At 45.3% G+C, this 20067-nt stretch overlaps 1 protein-coding gene across 3 annotated transcripts in view; it reads left to right on the top strand.

Annotated features, from left to right (window-relative positions):
* Positions 1 to 1020: 1020 nt before the first annotated feature.
* The window catches only part of LOC119661187 (E3 ubiquitin-protein ligase MARCHF3-like), a 36330-nt gene continuing 17283 nt past the window's right edge, over positions 1021 to 20067 (top strand). Inside the window, exons 1-5 of one of the 3 annotated variants that reach the window (XM_038070408.1) lie at positions 1025 to 1182; positions 1234 to 1579; positions 2185 to 2319; positions 2402 to 2465; positions 2525 to 2680. In XM_038070408.1, coding sequence (XP_037926336.1) covers positions 1164 to 1182; positions 1234 to 1579; positions 2185 to 2319; positions 2402 to 2465; positions 2525 to 2680 — 720 coding nt within the window. In that variant the 5' untranslated portion in view covers positions 1025 to 1163. Of the gene's footprint in view, positions 1580 to 2184; positions 2320 to 2401; positions 2466 to 2524; positions 2681 to 20067 lie in introns of all 3 variants that reach the window. The other 2 variants (XR_005250561.1, XM_038070407.1) reach the window with 2 other exon arrangements.

The following is a 20067-nucleotide window of genomic DNA, read 5'->3' as shown; positions in this document are numbered from 1 at the left end:
AAGTCCTAATTATTAATGCCACTTGCATTAACTCCGTCGCTTCCGCCCATAGAAATTGAATTTAAGCTGGAGGTATGTGCACTCTTAGAGACATTAATATTATGATTCTCATAACATAAATTATGCACGCAATTCGGTTGTTCGCGCACAAACCACAGCATTGCTCCTATGTAATATTGAAGTTTATGCAATTATTTTATGCATCTTTCTGCATTTTATGTTATGAAATTCATACAACTAAATACCACTAAGAGGACACAGACAACTTCATTTGCAGCTCTCTCACTACGCTGTTGTGTTTGGGCTTTATGATCGCGACACAATCTATCAAACGAACCGACCCCGCCGATTTAATAGAGCAAAGGCAGAAGAAGAGAAGGGTACACACCATATACCCTCCTCATCCTTTTCACGACATTGCGTCTCTTATAACTAAGGTCAAGCAGTTCTTTCATGTCATGTCTCGGCGAAGTAACCTAATTTTGGTTCCGGCAATCGATTATTGATATCCGCTATCCAGCTGTAGCTGAAGTTTGATGCTCTCACCTCTTTCTATCGTCCAAATTTCTCAGATCCTGTTTTGTTCGCTTTTATCTATTATTCAGACTACGGAGTATTCTGTGGTGAAAACATTCATTGCTTGATATAATTTCCGCTCAATTATTGTCTCTTACAGCATGGAGACTGGATATGCGCTGTTAGTCACTCAGTTAATGGGTAGAGGTTTTGTTCCCACATATCGGATTTTAAACGGATCAAGTATATTTTGAAGCACATTACACAGATACGATGACGTACTTTAAATTATATTATTGTGAATGTATACACTGACAAGCAATGTCTTAAAAAGCTAGATGGAAACTTGAGAACCTCTTAACTTCATCCGACTAAAGACTAGCCCACTCTGTTACTGGGCAAAAGCTAAAGAGTAGATTCTTGAGGAACCTTTGCAAAAATAAAATGTCTTGAATCATGTGAATTTCACTTATTTTATGATTGCTTAAATTCTCAAATTTCAAAACCCCTGCCTTCAAATTGACAAATGACGTACATTCAATAAAAGTCATTTTACTTGTTAACGGAAATTCGTCAGATGGTGGGTTTCATATATTTGGGTATTTGTAGACTTTGCTACAAAACTGTATAAATTAAATTACCAAGAGATGCAAAATAGCAACGAAGGTAAATTATTTGCAATCAATTTGGACCCTTATATGCCACCGGTCTCTTCAGAAAGAAATGATCAAAATCAGCCAGGATCAAAGCTCGAGGTAGCCATCCCGGAAGCAGGTTTACGCATCACGGAAGAATCTCATTTGCCTCCTAGAAACATCGTCGAATACGTCAACACAATTCACGAACAAGCCATTATTGCCACTACCAACGAGCGGAATGATATCGTAGTGAATATTCCGATCGAGACCACCAGATTAGATGGAGCGACGGCCAATATCATGACGGAACCTTCCACACAGGCAGGTTTTAGAAACATCACCCATTCCGTGACTTGTACCATTTCCATCCGCTCAGTGGGGTCCGTCTGCTGCAGGATCTGCCATAACACAGACGGAAATGACAGGTTAGTTGCCCCCGAAAAAGACGTCTCTTACTTTTGTTTAAAAGGTCTTCCAGGAATCATAACATATATTTTTTCTGAAATGAACTGAATATTTCAAACAAACAACAAATTAAAAAAGTGGGTGGAGCGCTAGCCCCATCCTGTTCATGCTTGTTCTGCTACTTCGAGCTCATTGCTTACGCAACGCAGTGTTATGATAGCGAAACGGAAGCCTCGCCAAACATTAAAATGCGAGAAAAAAAACAAGAATGACAACAAAGAGACTATGTTAATGCCGTATGTTTCAGAAAAGAGTAAACAAGGGAGATATTTATAGTCATGACAAAATATTTTATAAATCCAGATAGCACTTCCCATGGTAACGTAGTAAAAATGTTCGGTTATTCAGTTTTCACTCCAGCCCATCCAATTCGGAAAAGGAAGTAATCTACACTCGATATGTGTGCTGAGTATAACGAGCTTAAGATACAAATTGTCCTTCCAATATATGCACATACATTTGTTTCATTTTTGTAAAACGTCAATGAATAAGCATCGCGGCTGCCTCCCGCGAGGATTATTCCGTTTCAGCCAAAATCATTTAAAAAGGATCATACCACCTGCAGATTAATATCTCCATGCTTGTGCAAGGGGACCCTGGCGCACGTTCACCAGTCCTGTCTCGAACACTGGCTCAGTACATCAGGCATGGTACACTGCGAACTCTGCCAGTATCGCTTTCCAACGGAGGAGACGCTAAGGTAACTAAATTAATTGAAAATAACCACGTCGATGATTGCGATTTCGGCTGGTTAAATTTTGTTTGATTATTTCTAATTGCAGGTACACATTTTGCCAATCGATCCGGATATGGTACAGGCACCCAAATAACCGAGGACTTCTGCAGGTTAACGCTCCAAGCAATCTGATTATTTGGCATGCCTAAATGCACTTTCTCTGTTTTAGGCCGATTGTCTCGTTTGCACCCTACTCACTGTGGTCACTTTTGGCCTTGTCGCCATCTGCATGCTGGGCCTGCAATATTTCAACTTGCAAAGCTACCGCTTGGGGGTGTCGCGGCTTTGGACGCAAGGGTCGATAATTGTGTTTCTCGTGATTGTGGTAGGTCTACATTATCCTGCATTCAAGTTAATGACGTTGTTATTCAGTTTAACAATTTCATTACCATGCAGCTTTTGCACGTCCAGAAGTTTGTAATTTTTTTATGGTCGCTTCTACCATTGTTATGATTCTCGAATAAGAGAATCCGTGAATATTCACAAATATTAGGCTCTAGGATATGTAAAGACAAAGGTAACAAAAATTAGCTGGTGGATGATTTCAAACTTGAATGAAGTGCTCTAACACACTTCAAGGCCCTGATCCAATATGGATTGCTGCGCCAACGATTATATATTATCATAATTAAAATTGCAAAGTTAAATCGCCAAATTGACCTGACAAAATAAACCGCAGATTTCAGGTATCAAACATTTAGTATATTTAATATGTAAGCATGTGCATCCCATTGGTATTTACATTTACATTTGATGCTGATTTTCTATGATATCTGCAGGTACATCAAATTTACACGACAGGCAAAACTCGTATCCGAGGTTAGGAATCTGTTTTCTAATTTACACAAAAACATAAAAAAAGGAAAATTGAAAGCAAACCTGCTCCTAGAACGATTAAGCTCAATGACCAGTAGTGAAATTCGGATGCCTAAAGCCTTGTAATAATGATGGCTGGCATCCTCCTCATCCACACAGACTTAACCGAACTTGCCTATCAGCAACTTGTAGAGTCGAATTTTAAACCAATCGATCATGATATCGCTCCTAAATTTCGTCGTCACATAGGCTTAGTCCATCCTTGGCAAAACTTCTTGTTTGCTGCTTGTAAACTGAAATAGGCACTGCTGCTATCGGTTGTAATTATAGACACTAGACAGGAGAAATTTTTTGTTTTCGGGGCTGATCATGTATTTCGTTTTCCCCTTATTAATGATTTGACGCTGATCTCCAGGTGCTCGATCCGAAGCGGATTGTACATCGCGGGTTGTTCTTCAATATGATCAGTAGCTTGGTTACTGCTGCTGACAGGTGTCGATAAGTGATCCTGCTTCTCTCATCTGAAGTCAACCTAGTCACTCTGATCAATTTAGCCGGATTACTGAATTCTCTCGGTTCGACCTTGTCATTTATGAGACATATAATGCTCCGTTGTCCAGGCATTGGCTCGCTATTCCAACCTTTCATAACATAAAATATAGGAAGATGAATACACTAATTGCATAAACTTTAAAATCATGTACAATGCCGGCATTCCACACAAACAGTGCATCCCGCAAGTTCTGCAATACGAATTCGTTCAAATTACATTCAAAAGCAACAGCCGAAAGCGAAAAGCGAAGCCAAGTTGCAAATGACGTGAAGTGTCGCAATCAACAGAGCACTTGGAGATGAAGCATCAACAAATGATCTTCACAATCACCTGAAGAACGTTATCATAGGATGCGGCCACAAACATACTTGCCCCAGCCGGAAAAGGAGTGGGAACGGCTGGTTTGACGATGAATGTAAGCTAGCAACGGAACGGAAGAACGCTGCATACCGAGTAATGTTGCATTGTCAAAGAACGCGGGCACGCGCAGAGACTTATCATGAACTCCGTCGAGTGGAGAAGCGACTTCACAGACGGAAAAAGGAAGCCTGGGAGAACCAACAAGTCTGGGAACTAGACAAGTACAGAGAGCAACCGCACCAGGCGCGGAAGTTTTACCAACAAGTCAGCAGGATGAAGCCTTATATACCTCGATGCTCATTCTGCCGAGACAAAGAGGGAAATCTGATTTCCGACAGAATGGGCATATTAGAGCGATGGGTTGAGTACTTTGATGAGCTACTGAACAACCAGAACATCGGCGAGTTGGAGGTCCCGCCAACTGAAGACAACGGACAAATACTGCCACCACAAAGTTTAAGAGAAACAGTCCGTGCAATTCATCGGCTAAAAAAGCATAAGTCGCCAGGAGCCGATGGAATTACAGCCGAATTAGTTAAACATGGAGGCGACCAGTTACACCAAGTGGTTCATCAACTGGTGTTCAAGATATGGGACAGCCAATCAATGCCTGACGATTGGCAACGACCCTGACCCTGACCAATGTGCGAGGCCAGATAAAAGCAGCAGGATCACTCTCAAGACCATTCGACATCAACAACGGTCTACGACAAGGGGATGCCCTATCGTCATGCGTCCTCTTTAACCTGGCCCGGGAGAAAGTGATCCGTGATGCTGAGGTAAATGCAAGAGATACGATCCTCTTCAAGTCCACCCAACTACTAGCCTATGATGACGATATCGACATCATGGGAAGAACCACCCGAGACGTACAAACTGCCTTCATCCAGATCAAGCAGGCGGCGCGAGATCTTGGACTGCACATCAATGAAGGCAAAACAAAATATATGGTGGCAACGTCAGCACCGAAGACGAATCAAGAATAAGTATAGGAGAATACAATTTTGAGACCGTTGACAATTTCTCCTATCTAGGGTCGAATATCACAACCGATAGCAGCTACGATGATGAAATCCGCGCACGGTTGTTGTCAGCCAACAGAGCCTATTTCCGCTTACAAAGACTGTTCCGCTCAAAACGTCTCACCATAGGGTCAAAGCTCTTACTGTACAAGACAATGATCTTGCCAGCCCTCATGTATTCCTCGGAAACTAGGTTTCTTAGTAAGAAAAATTGCGAAGTCTTGGTCCGCGTTCGAGAGAAGAATCCTCCGAAGAATTTTTGGCCCCCTACATGAGGATGGACGATTCCGTAGCCTACACAATCACGAAATCTATGAGTGATACCATGACCGTCCGGTTGTGGATAAAATCCGGCTCAATAGGTTACGGTGGGCGGGTCACTTAATCAGTATGGATGAGGATGATCCCACCCGGAAGGCTATAAGGGCAATATCTATGGTAGAAAAAGAAGACGAGGCAGACCCCGCTTAAGATGGAGCAATGGCGTCGGTCAGGACGCCAGACAGCTTTTAGGGATATCGAATTGGTGGACCTCGTCGCAAAACCGGGATGTATGGAGTTCCTTATTAAGGCATGCCTAGACCAGATACCGGTTGTTGCGCCGTTGATGATGATGATGAAGTGTCGGGAAACTATCATCCGTCAGGCATCGCAAAAGTTAAACTTTTCGAACTTTTTTGCGTGCTGCATTTCGCATCGCACTTGTTGTACATTGCTTCATACAAATCCGTGTAATGAACTTCATTTGACAGTTCTCTCACTTCGCACGCACGCATTCATTCCGGTGTTGTGCTTCAGGTTTTATATAATTTTATAAGCTGCAATATATACTTGAACGACGTTGCGCGTTTGTATACCTATCATAATATGAAAACATACAGCTGCTTACAATTGGCTACCGAAGTAGTGAAATATAATCATGACGCGTAGTTGTTTTGAATGTACTGTCGCCTCGAGTAGCGTAAATGCGGTCGTACATTTAGGTTATGAACCGCCGAATGTAGTTGGTCGCTTCCTTATTAAATCAATTCGGTTGTAATTCCATCGGCTCCTAGCGACTGATATTTTTTAAGCCGATGAATTGTACGGAATTGGACCTCCAACTCACCCATATTCTGGTTGTTGAGCAGTTCATCAAAATACTTATTATTATTTTGTTAAGGGAAAGTCGCACCGCGTCCTTGAAGAACTATTGTGCCCCTTTTACTGGTTATAGTGTACCTGTTGATCATAGTATCTCAAGCAGGCCAGTAACCGTTAGGAACTTTAGTATGTTCCCCACTTCCAGAAGTTTCAGCTTTGCATCTGGTATTAAGTGTTCTCCCAGATGTATCGACCTACTTTGCACAAGTGCTGGACACTGTCCCAGGACGTGCATAGAGGTTTCGTCCTCCTCCTCACAGAACCTGCAGGCAGTGTCCGTAGATATCCCTAGCTTCCCTAGGTGGTAGTTCGGCCGACAATGACCAGTGAGAATTCCCACTATGATTCGGAGGTTCTTTTTGGTGAGGTTTAGGCAATCCTTTGTGCGCATGGGTTCGTATCCCCCAATAAGCACCCTGGACTGCTCCATCCCTGGTAGGCCCGCCCAATATAGTTCCCTCAACCGTTTTTCTTCGTTTCTTAGATTCATAGCCATGAAACCGTTTCCGATTCCACAGAAGGGTTCTGGCCCGTATAAAGGCATCCCTCCTCCCTTCTTGGCTAGTTCATCCGCTGCCTCATTGCCTTCCAGCCCAACATGGCCTGGAACCCAAAGTATCCAGACCTTGTTGGACGAGCCGAGTGTATTCAGTCTCTCAAGGCATTCCCATACCAGTTTAGAGTTCACCTGGTTGGACCTAAGTGCCTTGATCGCTGCTTGGCTATCGGTGAGAATAGCTATGTTCTGCCCCCTGTAGTTCCTTTGCAGATTAAAGGAGGCACATTTGTCTATGGCGTAAATTTCCGCCTGGAATATGCTAGTGTACCTGCCCATTGGCTCAAAGTACATTTTCCTTGGACCAATGACGCCGGCACCCGCTCCCTCTGCTGTGAGGGATCCGTCAGTGTACCAAGTAATCAGTTGCTGGTTTAAGCCGTATGTCGCAGCCACGCTTTCCCAGTTTGTCTTGTTACTCCAACGTGTTTCAAACTTCTTATCGAAGTGAAACCTCGTTGTCATGTTGTCCCTCGGTATCAGTAATTCGGGATACCGCCTAGAAAGGATGTCAATCTTCCTTCGATTTAGGCAGCTCCCCGCCTCACTCATGCTACCGGCCATCCTGAATATTGATCTCCTTGCCTGCATCTGTATGTGCAGATGGAGAGGGGTTAATCCCAGAAAGACCTCCAGGGATGCCGTTGGGCATGTCCTCATTGCCCCACTGATACACACGCAAGCCAGCCTTTGGAGCTTATGTAATTCCCTGGCTTGTGTGCTGAGTTGGGTTCTTTCTGCCCAGATTACCGCTCCATAGGTAATCATTGGTCTTACTATTGCAGTATATATCCAAAGTAGTATCTTCGGGCTACACCCCCATTTTTTTCCTGCTATGAATCTGCAAGTCATCAGAGCCCTCGTGGCTTTCCGACAAGTGTTTCCGACATGTGTCTTCCAGAGTAATTTTTGGTCTAGCGTGATTCCCAAGTATTTGACCTCCGTTTCTCGTTTCACCTCCATGTCATGTAATGTTATGGCTTTCAGGTGATCCAGCTTACGCCTCCTAGTGAATGGTACTATGGTGGTTTTGGTTGGGTTTTGGTTCCTGCACCAGGCACTAGTAACCCTTAATCCAGTTTGGATTCTATCGCATAGGGTATCTTCATATTTGCCCCTACAGATTAGAACAATGTCGTCCGCGTAACCCTGGACTTGTATTCCAGTATTAGTTAACACGTCCAGGAGTTCGTCCACTACCATACTCCACATCAGCGGCGATAGTACTCCGCCCTGTGGACAGCCTTGAGTGGTGTTCATGATAATAGAATTTGTACCTGTTTGTACCTCTATTTGTCTGCTTTCTATGATAGCATTTTGCCCATCCAGAGTGCCAGGGTGTTTCCCACTCCTTTGCGGCTCAGGGCATCCTGTATCTCTGTGTGCGATGTGTTGTCGAATGCTCCTTCGATATCCAAAAACGCGCACAGTGCAATTTCTTTTGTTTCAATGGCGTCCCGTAGTACCTCTGTCAGCTGATACAGAGCAGTTTCAGTTGACCTTCCTGCCCGGTAAGCGTGTTGACAGTGATGTAAGGGATTACGCTTTAGAACGTTAGTTCTAATATAGTTGTCTATGACCTTCTCCACCGTTTTGAGTACGAACGATGTTAGGCAGATTGGTCTGAAAGATTTAGGGTGAAAAGGATCCTTTTTACCCGCCTTCGGAATAAAGACCACTTTTGCCCGTCTCCATGCCCTTGGTATGTAACCCAGTGCTATGCTCCCCCTTACCACCCTCAGAGGAGACTCTAGGATAATTCCTAGGCCTCTCTGGATAAGTGCAGGGAAAATGCCATCTGCTCCGGGAGATTTTATTGGTTGAAAGGTTCCCACTGCCCATCTTAGCCTAACTTCTGAGCATACCTCTTTTGCTAGTTTCCAGCTCTCTTTCCTTCCCCTTTTATTCGTTGTTGGGGTGTCAGGCAGATTATTGTCGCCTGCCGCCGAGGGGTAGGACCCCGGGAAATGAGTTCTGAGAAGCAGCTGTACCCTGTCCTCCTCATTCTCGGTGAATGTCCCATCTTCCTTTTTCAAGCAGACAGAGAATATTCTCCCGTCTTTGGCTGCAGCCTTGTACAGCCTAGTTGCTTCTGTGATCTGTTCAATCCCTTCACAGATTTCCCTAAAGCTGTTCCGTTTCGCTTCCCTGATGGCGTTGCTATACGCAGTCAGTGCATTTTTATACCTCCGCCAGTCCCCGGTTCGTTTTGCCCGGTTAAAGAGTTTTCGTACCTCCGTTCTCATTCTGGCTAAGTTTCTGTTCCACCATGGTACGTCCCTTGATGACTTGACTGTCTTGGCCGGACAGCTGGCCTCATATGCGTCAATGACGATTGTGTTGAGGTCTTCCACCACCGTTTCTAATTCTAATTCGCTCCTGATGTCACCGCTCCCTTGAAGGTGGGCAATGTTGTTGCTCAGGTGCATTGTGTAGGATTCCCAATCCGTTCTCTTGGGATTCCTTATTATTCTTTTTATTTCGGAGTTACCCTCAATGTCGAATCTGATTATCCTGTGATCAGACATTGAGGGTTCATCCGACACCCTCCAATTCCTGACCATCCCGTTCATTAGGGTATTTCCTAGAGTTATATCTAGTACCTCTTGTCTGGTGCTGGTCACAAATGTTGGACTGTTCCCTACGTTGTATATTTCTAACTTATTACTAAGAATAAATTCGAGAAGGTACTCACCTCTACGATTAGTGTCACTGCTTCCCCACACTACGTGGTGGGCGTTGGCATCGCAGCCGAGAAGAAGTGGTAACGCCCTCTCCTCGCAATACTCCGTCAGCTTTGCGACTTGTTCCGGTGGAGCCCGACTCTCGTCTCCTGGGAAGTATCCCGATGCTACCACCACCTTTCGAGTGCTCCTCCCGGCTTCCAATGAGACTTGGATAGCCACAAGGTCCCCGGTTAAGAACTCTGAAAGACATATGTATTTTAGATTACGTTTGAGAATTATGCAAGCTCTTGGTTTTTCACAAGACGAGTCCCAAATTACCTGCATGTCTCCTCCTTGCAGACCGCGAATCTGCCCCCGGTACACCCAGGGCTCCTGAGCCAGCACTATTCCAATGTTCTCCTTGGAATTTGCCCTTGCAATCACTGCAGATGCAGCTCTCGCATGGTGGAGGTTTATCTGGGCTATTCTAGTGCTGGCCATTGGCTCCGTTATTGTTTGGAGCTCTTCTCCACTGTCGGAGTGTCACCCTCCTCCTCCGACATGGCGCTTTCTTGCGCGTCGCTGTCCACCCCGAGCCCTAGCAGTCCTAGGTCTAGGTCGTCCAGCTTCTGCTCTTCACTGGGCAGCAGGTCTATTTCCCTGGTTGATCCCGTTCTTTCCGCCTCTATGGCTTCCGCGACTTCTTCAGGGACCTCGGTAAGTTTTGCATGCACGGGTATGTTGCCAAATCGGTAGTTGATATGACAACTCCGACGTTTAATTGCCTCTAGGGATCGGTCATCTACCCCGATCGTGAGGAGTTTACCCTTTCCCTCCACCTTGCTTCTGAAGACTCTCCATAGTCGAGTATGGAGATCTTCGTTCTGAGCAATTAGGAGTCTCATGAGGTCTTCTGTTACTATTGCCGCGGCCTTTGGGAGAAAAACTGTCACCATGTGGGCTCCTGGTATATCATCTCCAGCACATGTTGACAGTTCCACCCCTTCCCAGCCTGGCAATCTAGGAATTATGGTTCTGACCCATTCTGCGGTACCTTCCGTCGCGCAATCCACCAGTATAAGGCCTGGTCGAAAGCGTATCCCGGTGAACACCAGTTTCGACGTCCATCCCTTGATCATCTGCTTGACGACAAGTTCTTCAATGGTTTCCTGTTCCTCCCGAGTGAGTATTTGCTCGGGAAACCTTTTTGGCAGTATGGCCAGTCGAATGCCCTTGACCGCACTAGCATAGCTAATGCCGGGCTTCCTGGGTCCTGCCTTCACTCCTGACCTGCCCGGGTTTTCTGCTCCCGTGGGTTCAGGTCTGGGTTTTTTGGGGGCATTCCCTTCATGCGGGCTGATCTCTGCTGCTCCCCGCTTTCTCGGCTCCGGTAGAGATGGCCTAGGTCTGTCCTGAGCCTTCTTAAGGGCCTCTTCTGGTTTCAGGCCTTCCTTCAGATAGCGCAGGTACCACTTAACCCCGGCGCCACTGAGACCTGTCTCCTTCCTGACGTCTGTTATATTTATCTCAGACGTGCTTTTGCTGGTCCCTGCTCTTTGAGCAGTGGTGTTCGTTGGCTGTAGTCCATGCAGTATACCAATGCTCACCTTGGATCCACTGCTTGACGTCCCAACTTCTCCCTTCTTGGGTGTAGTCACCTGGCTTTCAGTAATTCGGAGACGTGCCTCCACCTGATTAACCAGTTTTGGTGCGGTACGGGGCCCCGCTTTTTTGGTTTTTGTTTTTTTTTTTCCAATTTAGTACTCATTTGATTCCCACGAGTATGGGGGTTAAGAGGTCCGCCGTGCCATAGCCCCCCGTAGCACGGTAAGATCTAACTTACTCACTGAGGCGACCAGGTATCATCAAAATACTTAACCCATCGCTCCAATATTCCCACACGAATGGTGTAGTTGATCCCTGTATATCTCGCGTTTTCAGATCTCTTTGTTCTCCCAGGTTTCTATTTTTTGTCTGTTAATTCCAGTGAATCCCATCCTCACTCGACGTGGGTGCTTCATCACCGGACCTCCGATAGCTGCAATTAGGTGTTATAGAGGGCTTTATTAAACTGTATTGTATTCACTCTCACGTGGTTGTCAGAGAAGATTCGACGCGGTTCTGATATTCGAGCTCAGAATACCATACCAACGGTATAGTGATCCGAGTGTATACTGCCATCATATATTTAATACTCATCAAGGGTGAGAAGTGAGGGCGTTAGAATAACATATGTGCAATTCGGTTGGAACTGGTCCCCTCTAGCGTTCCATATCAAACATTTCAAAAATTTGTTAATTGTATAAGAATTTGATAGTCAATTTAACTAAAACATCGAATTGTTCATTTTTATTTTTACAACTCGATAGTTGTTGCAGCAGTTCCCGTGATAGGAGCAGAAGCTCTTGTGCAGAGAACAGATTATCACTAAAATTGGCTGACTCAACATTGAGTTGAGTATTTTCTGTACGTTGCGGAATATTACGCGTAACCTGGCTGTAAGTAGTTTTGGATATTCCACTAATTTTAGCAACGGAGTTTGTACCCACTAAATTCAGAAAAAAAGCTTCGGAAACTTTGAAATGTTTATCTGAAGCGACATTCACCTGCTTTCCACTCTTCCGCGACAGCTTTTGTTTTAGATCAATATATTCAATTCGACGTTTACAATTTTTGTCGCTGGCTAAGTGATGTTCTCCGCAGTTGGCGCATTTGATACTATCAGGTTCTCGATCGTTAACTTCGCATTGAGAAAAGTGGTGATCGCCACTACAAATCATACAGTTCGTAGAGAGATGACAATGAGAGATTTATCAATTTTCAATTCTCCAAGCATAGCGAGAATAGTCTCACGTTGTAGCTCTGTGAAAGTTACTATTATATGTTAATTTAAGCTAGATTAACTTAGAATAAGATTGATTTAACTAGGTTAAGTAAGTAAATGTTCAACCTTCTCGCAGTTTTCGGTAATGAAAATATAATACCAATATATTACCAAAATTGTCAACATGTATATGTATTTATGTATATATATATGTATATATCTATAATTATATACACAGTAGTGCGACTACAGAGAAGTCGGGCTGGCCAAACAATGTAATAGCCACCCATTCTGTAGAGTTAAGTATAATTAGCTATTATCTACGCTAATTAAATGTCTATGTCTGTAATATGTATACACATCTTGTCGTTTGGAAAAAACATTCAAGAAATATTTACCTTGATTTTGCGTATCAACATCGTCAGCATGCGTCCTGATCGATCAACTCCAACCGCAACTTGCCGACAAACGTGCAAACTCCCTTCAACCAACAACCTACTTTTCAACTTGCTATAGATACCACGATCAACCTTAATTCATCGGTCCAAATGGCATCTCACCCAGACAATAATATTTCCGTTCTTTTAGAACCAGAGTACTAGCGAGTGTAGTCTCTCCAAACCAGTGAAGCACAATGTGCAGCACCATATTAATACTAGTGGCTCCCCGATCTTCTCGAAGGTGCGTCCTCTACCACCCCAGAAACTGGCTATAGCACGGAAAGAATTTGAACAACTTATGCAACAGGGTATCTGCAGACCTTCGGCCAGCGGTTGCTCTTCCCCTCTCTATAAGGTCCCTAAGCCAAATGGCGAATGGCGCCCTTGTGGGGATTACAGAAGGCTAAACGCGCAGACTGTTCCAGACCGATATCCTATTCCACTCATCCGCGACTTTGCGCATCATCTCGTAAACTGCCGCATCTTTTCGACCTTGGATTTAACCAAGGCATATCATCAAATCCCTGTAGCTCCAGAAGACATTCCAAAGACGGCAATATGCACACCCTTTGGACACTTCGAGTTCACACGGATGACTTTCGGGTTGTGCAATGCGGCGCAAACCTTTCAAAGGTTCATCCACTCGGTCCTGCGAAACCTCGACTTCTGTTTCGTATATTTGGATGATGTTTTGGACGCTTCTTCCACTGAGTCTGACCACTTAGCCCATCTCGACTGCATTTTTCAACGTCTCCTTGAGGCCGGCTTAGTCCTAGACGTTGAGAAATGCAAATTCCTTCAAAGACAGATGATATTCCTCGGCCACTCCATTTCCCCTGAAGGAATACAGCCCGACCCAGACAAGGTGCAAGCGATTACAAGCTTCCCGCGTCCGAAGACAGTGAAGGAGTTGAGGAGGTTCTTGGGCATGCTAGACTTCTACCGTCGTTTCCTACCCAAGGCCCCCCAACGCCAGTCCGTTTTGAACGTGTACTTGCCTGACCCCTAAACTAAGGACACACGAGAGATCGTGTGGTATGAAGAGGCTATCTGCGCATTTGACAAATCCCGTCAACAACTGGCCGACGCTACACTTTTGGCATTTCTTCTGCAAGATGCACCCCTAGCCGTTTTGGTTGATGCCTCTGACATCGCAGTAGGTGAATCGGTGAATCAAGTCTGGCAGCCGGTGAACTTCTTCTCGAAGCAGTTGAACCCTGCTCAACGGAACTACAGTGCCTATGATCGCGAACTGCTCGCCGCGTACTTGAGCATCAAAAACTTCCGCTTCTCCCAAGAAGGCAGGCAGTGTTCACGGACCATAAGCCTCTCACGTATGCTTTGAAACAAAAGCCCGACAAAGCGTCCCCTCGTCAGCTTAGACACCTGAGCTTCATAAGCCAGTTTACGTCAGACATCCAGCACGTGTCCGGCAAGCACAACATAGTTGCTGACGCTTTGTCTCGTGTCTCCGAGGTTAACATCCCCGCGTCACTCGACTTCTCGGCTATTGCCGCAAATACAAATTTCGGGAGTTGCCCATCTTCGGCTCGAACCTCTCTCTCTGCTGCGAAGACTGGGAAAAGCAACCTCGGCCATACATTTCGGCCACCTTTCGCAAGGAAGTGTTCCACGCGGTTCACGAATTAGCGCATCCAGGCATCAGGACAACAAATCGGCTAGTCATCGAGAAATACCTCCCTCCATGAACAAGGATCTCAATTTCTGGGCCAGAGGGTGCATTGCATGCCAGAAGTGTAAAGTCTCCAGGCATATAAGGAAAGAATTGGGCTCATTCCCCCGCACTACCAAGCGGTTCCACACGATACACCTCGACATAGTAGGGCCTTTGCGAGAGTCGCACGGTTACAAGTATCGCCTCACAATCATCGACAGGTTCACGCGGTGGACTGAGGCAATACCTCTGAAAGAGATTACGGCGCAATCTTGTGCCGAAGCCCTGTCGAGAGTGCATATCTCGCTTTGGCGTCCCTGCGGTGGTCATCACTGACCAGGGAATGCAATTTGAGGCCACCTTTTTCTCGGAGTTAGGCAAACTTCTGAGTTTTAAACGCCAGCGGACTATTGCATAGCACCCACAATCCAACGGGATGCTAGGACGTTGGCACCGGATGCTGAAAGCCGTCATTATTACGCGCGTCCTGGTTAGGACGGATGCCGTCCGGAATCCGTTGCAGCCTCCATATGAAGGCCCGTACCGCGTTCTCGAGCGGGGAGAAACATTTCTTTTGCATTTTTCACATGCAGGGATACTACCACGCAATATTGGCTGGTACTACCCTTTCCGAGAATTGCATCTTCGGCCAAGCCAATAACCAATGTGATGACATCAATGATTGATCTGGCTTTACGGAACCCATGCTGCCGATCTGAAAGGCTATTATAGATTACCTGCTCTAACATTTTCCCCACAGTGGCCAAAAGACATATTTGTCGGTATAAGGATGGTTCACCTGGAGGTTTACCGGGCTTAGGCAGAAGTACCAGCTTCTAACCGTTGCCTCTGAATCGTCCCATCACAATTCTGTAGGCACCCGCCGATGGGTTTACGTCCGCTTCTGAACAGAGCTCCTCTTTTTACCCCTGATGGACTCTACCTACCGCCCTCTGAACTGCTCTTCTGGATCGGAGGCAGGCTGATCGAAGACCTGGCTGGTCTTCGATCACCATTGCACCAGTAGTTTGGTCTTCCACTGAGGAATGAGCACCTCCTAGGCATAGACGCGTCACATGCTTTAGAGGTGCTTTGTGTGACATGGAGAGTTCTATCCGTGCAGGTGCCTGCTTTGCTAGGTAGGTCTAGCCACACTTTCATGAATGTTTGCTCATCCATCGCTTTTGCAGACCATCCTGGTGTTCTTTTGAATTTCGGCTTCCGGGTTGCGGGTATCCTACCTTATGGCTCCTTTCTTAGTTCAAAGGTGATTGCCTGGTGGTCACTGTACGTGAAGTCCTCGCTAACTTGCCAGGACATGTCACGTGCTAGCGCAGGGCTGACAAAAGTCGGATCTACAATTGAATCAGTTCCCCTTTCCGATAAGTGTTTACAATGCCTTCGTTGACCAGAAATACATCTAACTGGACAAATGCTTCTAATAAGCACCGCGCGCTTGCGTTAGCCTCTTTGCTATCCCACTCGACAACCCACGCATTAAAGTCACCGACTATCACCTTTGGACCTCATCTCCTGGCGTCGTGAACTAGATCGTCTAACAGGTCTTCAAACTCAGGCAGTGATAGCCTCGCTGGGACTGGCGCCGATGCCGAACGAGCAATCAGATTGACCACTTCACCATCAGCAGTGGATTTAGGAGTTGTCTTCTAGATGTGGGTAACAAAAGAGGTGCTGACATCGGTCTCCAAAGGGATCACCATTTGATGATCGGGGAGCTGTGACCCTGTAAGTTCAATATCGACCGCTTGTACGGCCCAGCTGTTGCTCGATAGTGGGAGAGCTATCTTGCTGATTGAACGGCAGATCTACGGAGTAGCCCGGATGAGAATATCGATAAGCATTGGGCCGACATCAAAAATTCTATTTTCTCAAGTGCTGCACAGTCGGCGACTATGTCCCGAAAAGGCGTCATAAGATCTGGCTAACTGCGGAGTCCAGGAAGTGGATCGATTAACGAAAGGTGTTTAAGGCTCTACTAACCGCTGCGAGTGGTGACAGGCGTGTCGCGTTAAAACTCCCATACCGAGCTAATTCAGCATAGTGTATGGCGTGACGTTTCCTATTGTGCTGGTCAGAGAAGCGGAAGATGCCGCTGATTGCAATGATTTCAGTACTGTATACCACATCATGAAAGAGCTTGCATGTGGTCGCAAACCTTTCGATGGTCGTGTGAAGGTCGTTAACGTTCATGATGAACAACTGAACACCAACTGAAAGAACACTTCACCGAAATTCTTAACCGTTTCACATTCCGTGAAGTTCCTCCTCTTGTGGATGAAATACCCAGTCACCGTAACATGCGGAAGCGGATTTTTCCGCGAAGCAGAATCAATTCGGCCACAAATGCACTCAAATGGAATAAAACTGCTAGGCTTGACGGTCTCGCCGAAGATTTATTTATTGCTGCTCCTGCAGTAACCGCAGATTTACTACTTCCACTCGTACGAAAAGCTTGGGAATCCGAGAGGCTGGAGGAAAGGAATGATGGTTAAGATCCCAAAAAAAAGGGTACCTGTTTTAAATGTGACAATTGGAGGGGTATCTGCGTGCTACCTGCCGTCGCAAAGATAATAGCTAAAATAATGCTAAAACGCATCAATAAACATCTCAAAAGCTTGATCGGCAGAGAACAAGCTGATTTCCGCTCCGATCTTCCTGCATCGACCACATCCATGCCTTGCCGGTCATTTTGAAAGAGTACGCGGAATAGACCTTTGCTTCACTTGTTTTTTTGAGAAAGCTTTCGATAGCGTAAACAGGGAGTGCATCTGGTGTGCTCTACATAGGAATTCAATTCCGGAAAAATAAATAGCTATTATTAGACCGAAATATGGTGGCGCAAAATGTCACGTGCTACATCGAGGTAAAATCTCGGAAGATTTAGAGGTCCAAAGCAGAGTCTGCCAGGGTTGCATCCTGTTACCGATATTATTTCTTTTTGTTATCAGGAACGTTCTTCATGCTGCCCTGTCCGGAGGACGTGGAGGAATTCAGTGGACGATGACATCTTTCCTCAAACAACTCGACTACGCTACTGACTCTGAATTTGGAAAGAGAGGCAAGTAGAGTTAGACTGAAGTAAACACCAACAAAACCATGGTTCTCAATCTAACGGGTCATCGCACTCTCCCTATCTGCATTAATGGGCAGAGCATCAAAAGCGTCGTATAATTTCTATATCTTTAAAGCGAGGTTTCTGTGGACGGTGCCACCGAACTAGATGTTGGCTAACATATTGACAGCGCTAGATCCGCTGGCACTAAGATCAAGTTGAGATTATTCTGTGCTACGGTTCTTTCTATGTTACTATCATATATGGGATTAGCACATGAAAAGTGAACTTCACTGTTACTCAAAAGCTCAAGCTTTCGTCAATATATGTCTGTGTCATATCATCAGAGTGCGCTAGCCGGATACTATCTCAAACGAACAACATCGGCGTACGCTAGCCTGACACTATCTCAAACAAACAATTTGGTGGGCGGAAGCGAATAGGTCACACACCGAGGAGGGGCGATAATTACATTGCGGGCTATGCAATGCAGTAAAATCCACTCTGCGGCCATCTTGGCAGGGGAGTGGGTCGCGCCAAAGGCAGAACAGTAGAGGAGAAGTGCGACCGTCTCGGGAAGGCGTGGAGGGAGCTGAAGCGCATTTCAAGTGACCGTGAGCAATGGAACGTAGGTGGCACACTATACACAGGCTTCATGTATTTAAACAACGTACATATTTAAGCTATAAACATTATGTTCATCCTAAACAAACAAACGTTACTCATACTAATGCATACATATGTATCTACACATTTAAAATGACAAAGTATACATATATATATATAGTTAAGAAAAGCCCACGGACCCTCTTCACGCCCAACCGGACCGAGGGGCGACCAACCTAAGGATGGGCTGAAGGCAACATCCAAAGGCCCGCATCACAGCGATGATGCGTTTTAACGCAAAGTGTGTGCGATCATGCGAAAATGTATTCCTACATCCCGACATGGATCTTGAATCGAAGACAGTGCGAATCGAGACTGAAACCCACTAGGTCAGATTGTTACCAGACAGGACCCTCCGGACTATAGCACAGGTTGCAAGGATAACCGCTTTTTGCATCTCCATGTATAGTCCAGCCCTAAGATCGAGCGTTTTCAGCGCTTTATGTAAGTTCTGCGGGACTAATCCCGTCGCTGAAATTACTACTGGGACTACTTCAATCTTTTGTAGTCTCCAAGTCTGCTTCATATCGTCTGCCAAGGGGCCGTAGTTCTGGATTTTTTCGTGCTATTTTTCAACAGTGCTCCGGTCCAACGGTACGGCTACATCGATTATGAAGCACGCTCGTTCTTCCTTCAGAAGCAGAACTAGATCGGGTCTGTTATGATTAACACTGTGGTCGATGGCAATAGTGTGATCCCACAGTAGTTTAACCCGATCATTTTCCAAGATTCTCTGCGGAGTATACTTATAATAAGGATGGTAGGTTGCCACTAAGTTATACTTCAACGCAAGGTTTCGATGGAGAATCTTGCAGGCGGAGTTATGACGATTGGTGTACTCGGTACTGCTCAACATCCTGCACGCAGATGTTATGTGCTGGATGGTCTCCTCTTCACAGTTGCATAACCTACAAATGGAGTTGGTGATTGAGGAGTCGTGGGAGCGAAGCATCCTGAATTGAAGTAAGGAATGCTTCGGTCTCATAGAAAAGTACACCATAAGTCAACCATTTGGTGGAGGCTTCGATGTCAATGCCTGACAACAACAAATATTGTATTATATATGACCTCTATGAATGAGTTTCTCTTTCCACATGTCGATCTTCTATTGGACTGAAGTAACATTCAACATTCTCAAGTTCAAAGGAGATAATTTATTATCTGCCATGACGGTAGCCTCGTGTATTTGGCTAGAGGATTGATTCTCATAGAAAAACTCACGAAAAGAGTGCACTTGATTGTAGTGCAACGTTTTTAAATCAAGTACCCCCTTCCTCCCTCATGGCGTGGGATAGTGATCCTCAATTTTTCACCAGCTCTATTGTGCATGTTGTTGTTTACAAGAACTACCCTTACCCGTCTACTGACCGACTATACATATATATATATATATATGTGTGTAAATACATTTAATATCACTGCTACTATATACAGGGTGCGGCAGCATACCTTCCTTTTTCAAAACTCAATAAAAACTATTGTATGCATCGGAAAATATTTATTTATTTTTTATAATGTAGGTACATGTCTAAAGTTTTTATTTACATTGTTTTGAAGATCAAATCTGTTAGGTGACGTCCCCCATTCTCCATACATTGCGTAAACCGATTTCTGGCGTTTGTCATGACTCTTGTTAGCATAGCAGGTGTTATGTTGGCAATTTCTTCTTGGATGTTGGTCTTCAAATCTTGTAGGGCTTCTTGGACGGTTCACATAAACACGGGATTTCAAAAAACCCCATAGAAAAAAATCACAAGGGGACAGATCGGGAGAGCATGCCGGCCATTCCAAATCGCCTCTAATTGAGATAAGGCGCTCTGGAAAGTGTTCCCTCAAAACAGCCATTGATGCTCTTGAAGTGTGTGCTGTTGCACCGTCTTGTTGGAACCAAGTGTCCCCCGAATCCAAATTTTCTAGC

This window comes from Hermetia illucens, chromosome 1, assembly GCF_905115235.1.
Source record: "Hermetia illucens chromosome 1, iHerIll2.2.curated.20191125, whole genome shotgun sequence".
Classification (NCBI taxonomy): domain Eukaryota; kingdom Metazoa; phylum Arthropoda; class Insecta; order Diptera; family Stratiomyidae; genus Hermetia; species Hermetia illucens.
This window is presented reverse-complemented; position numbering and strand designations above follow the sequence as displayed.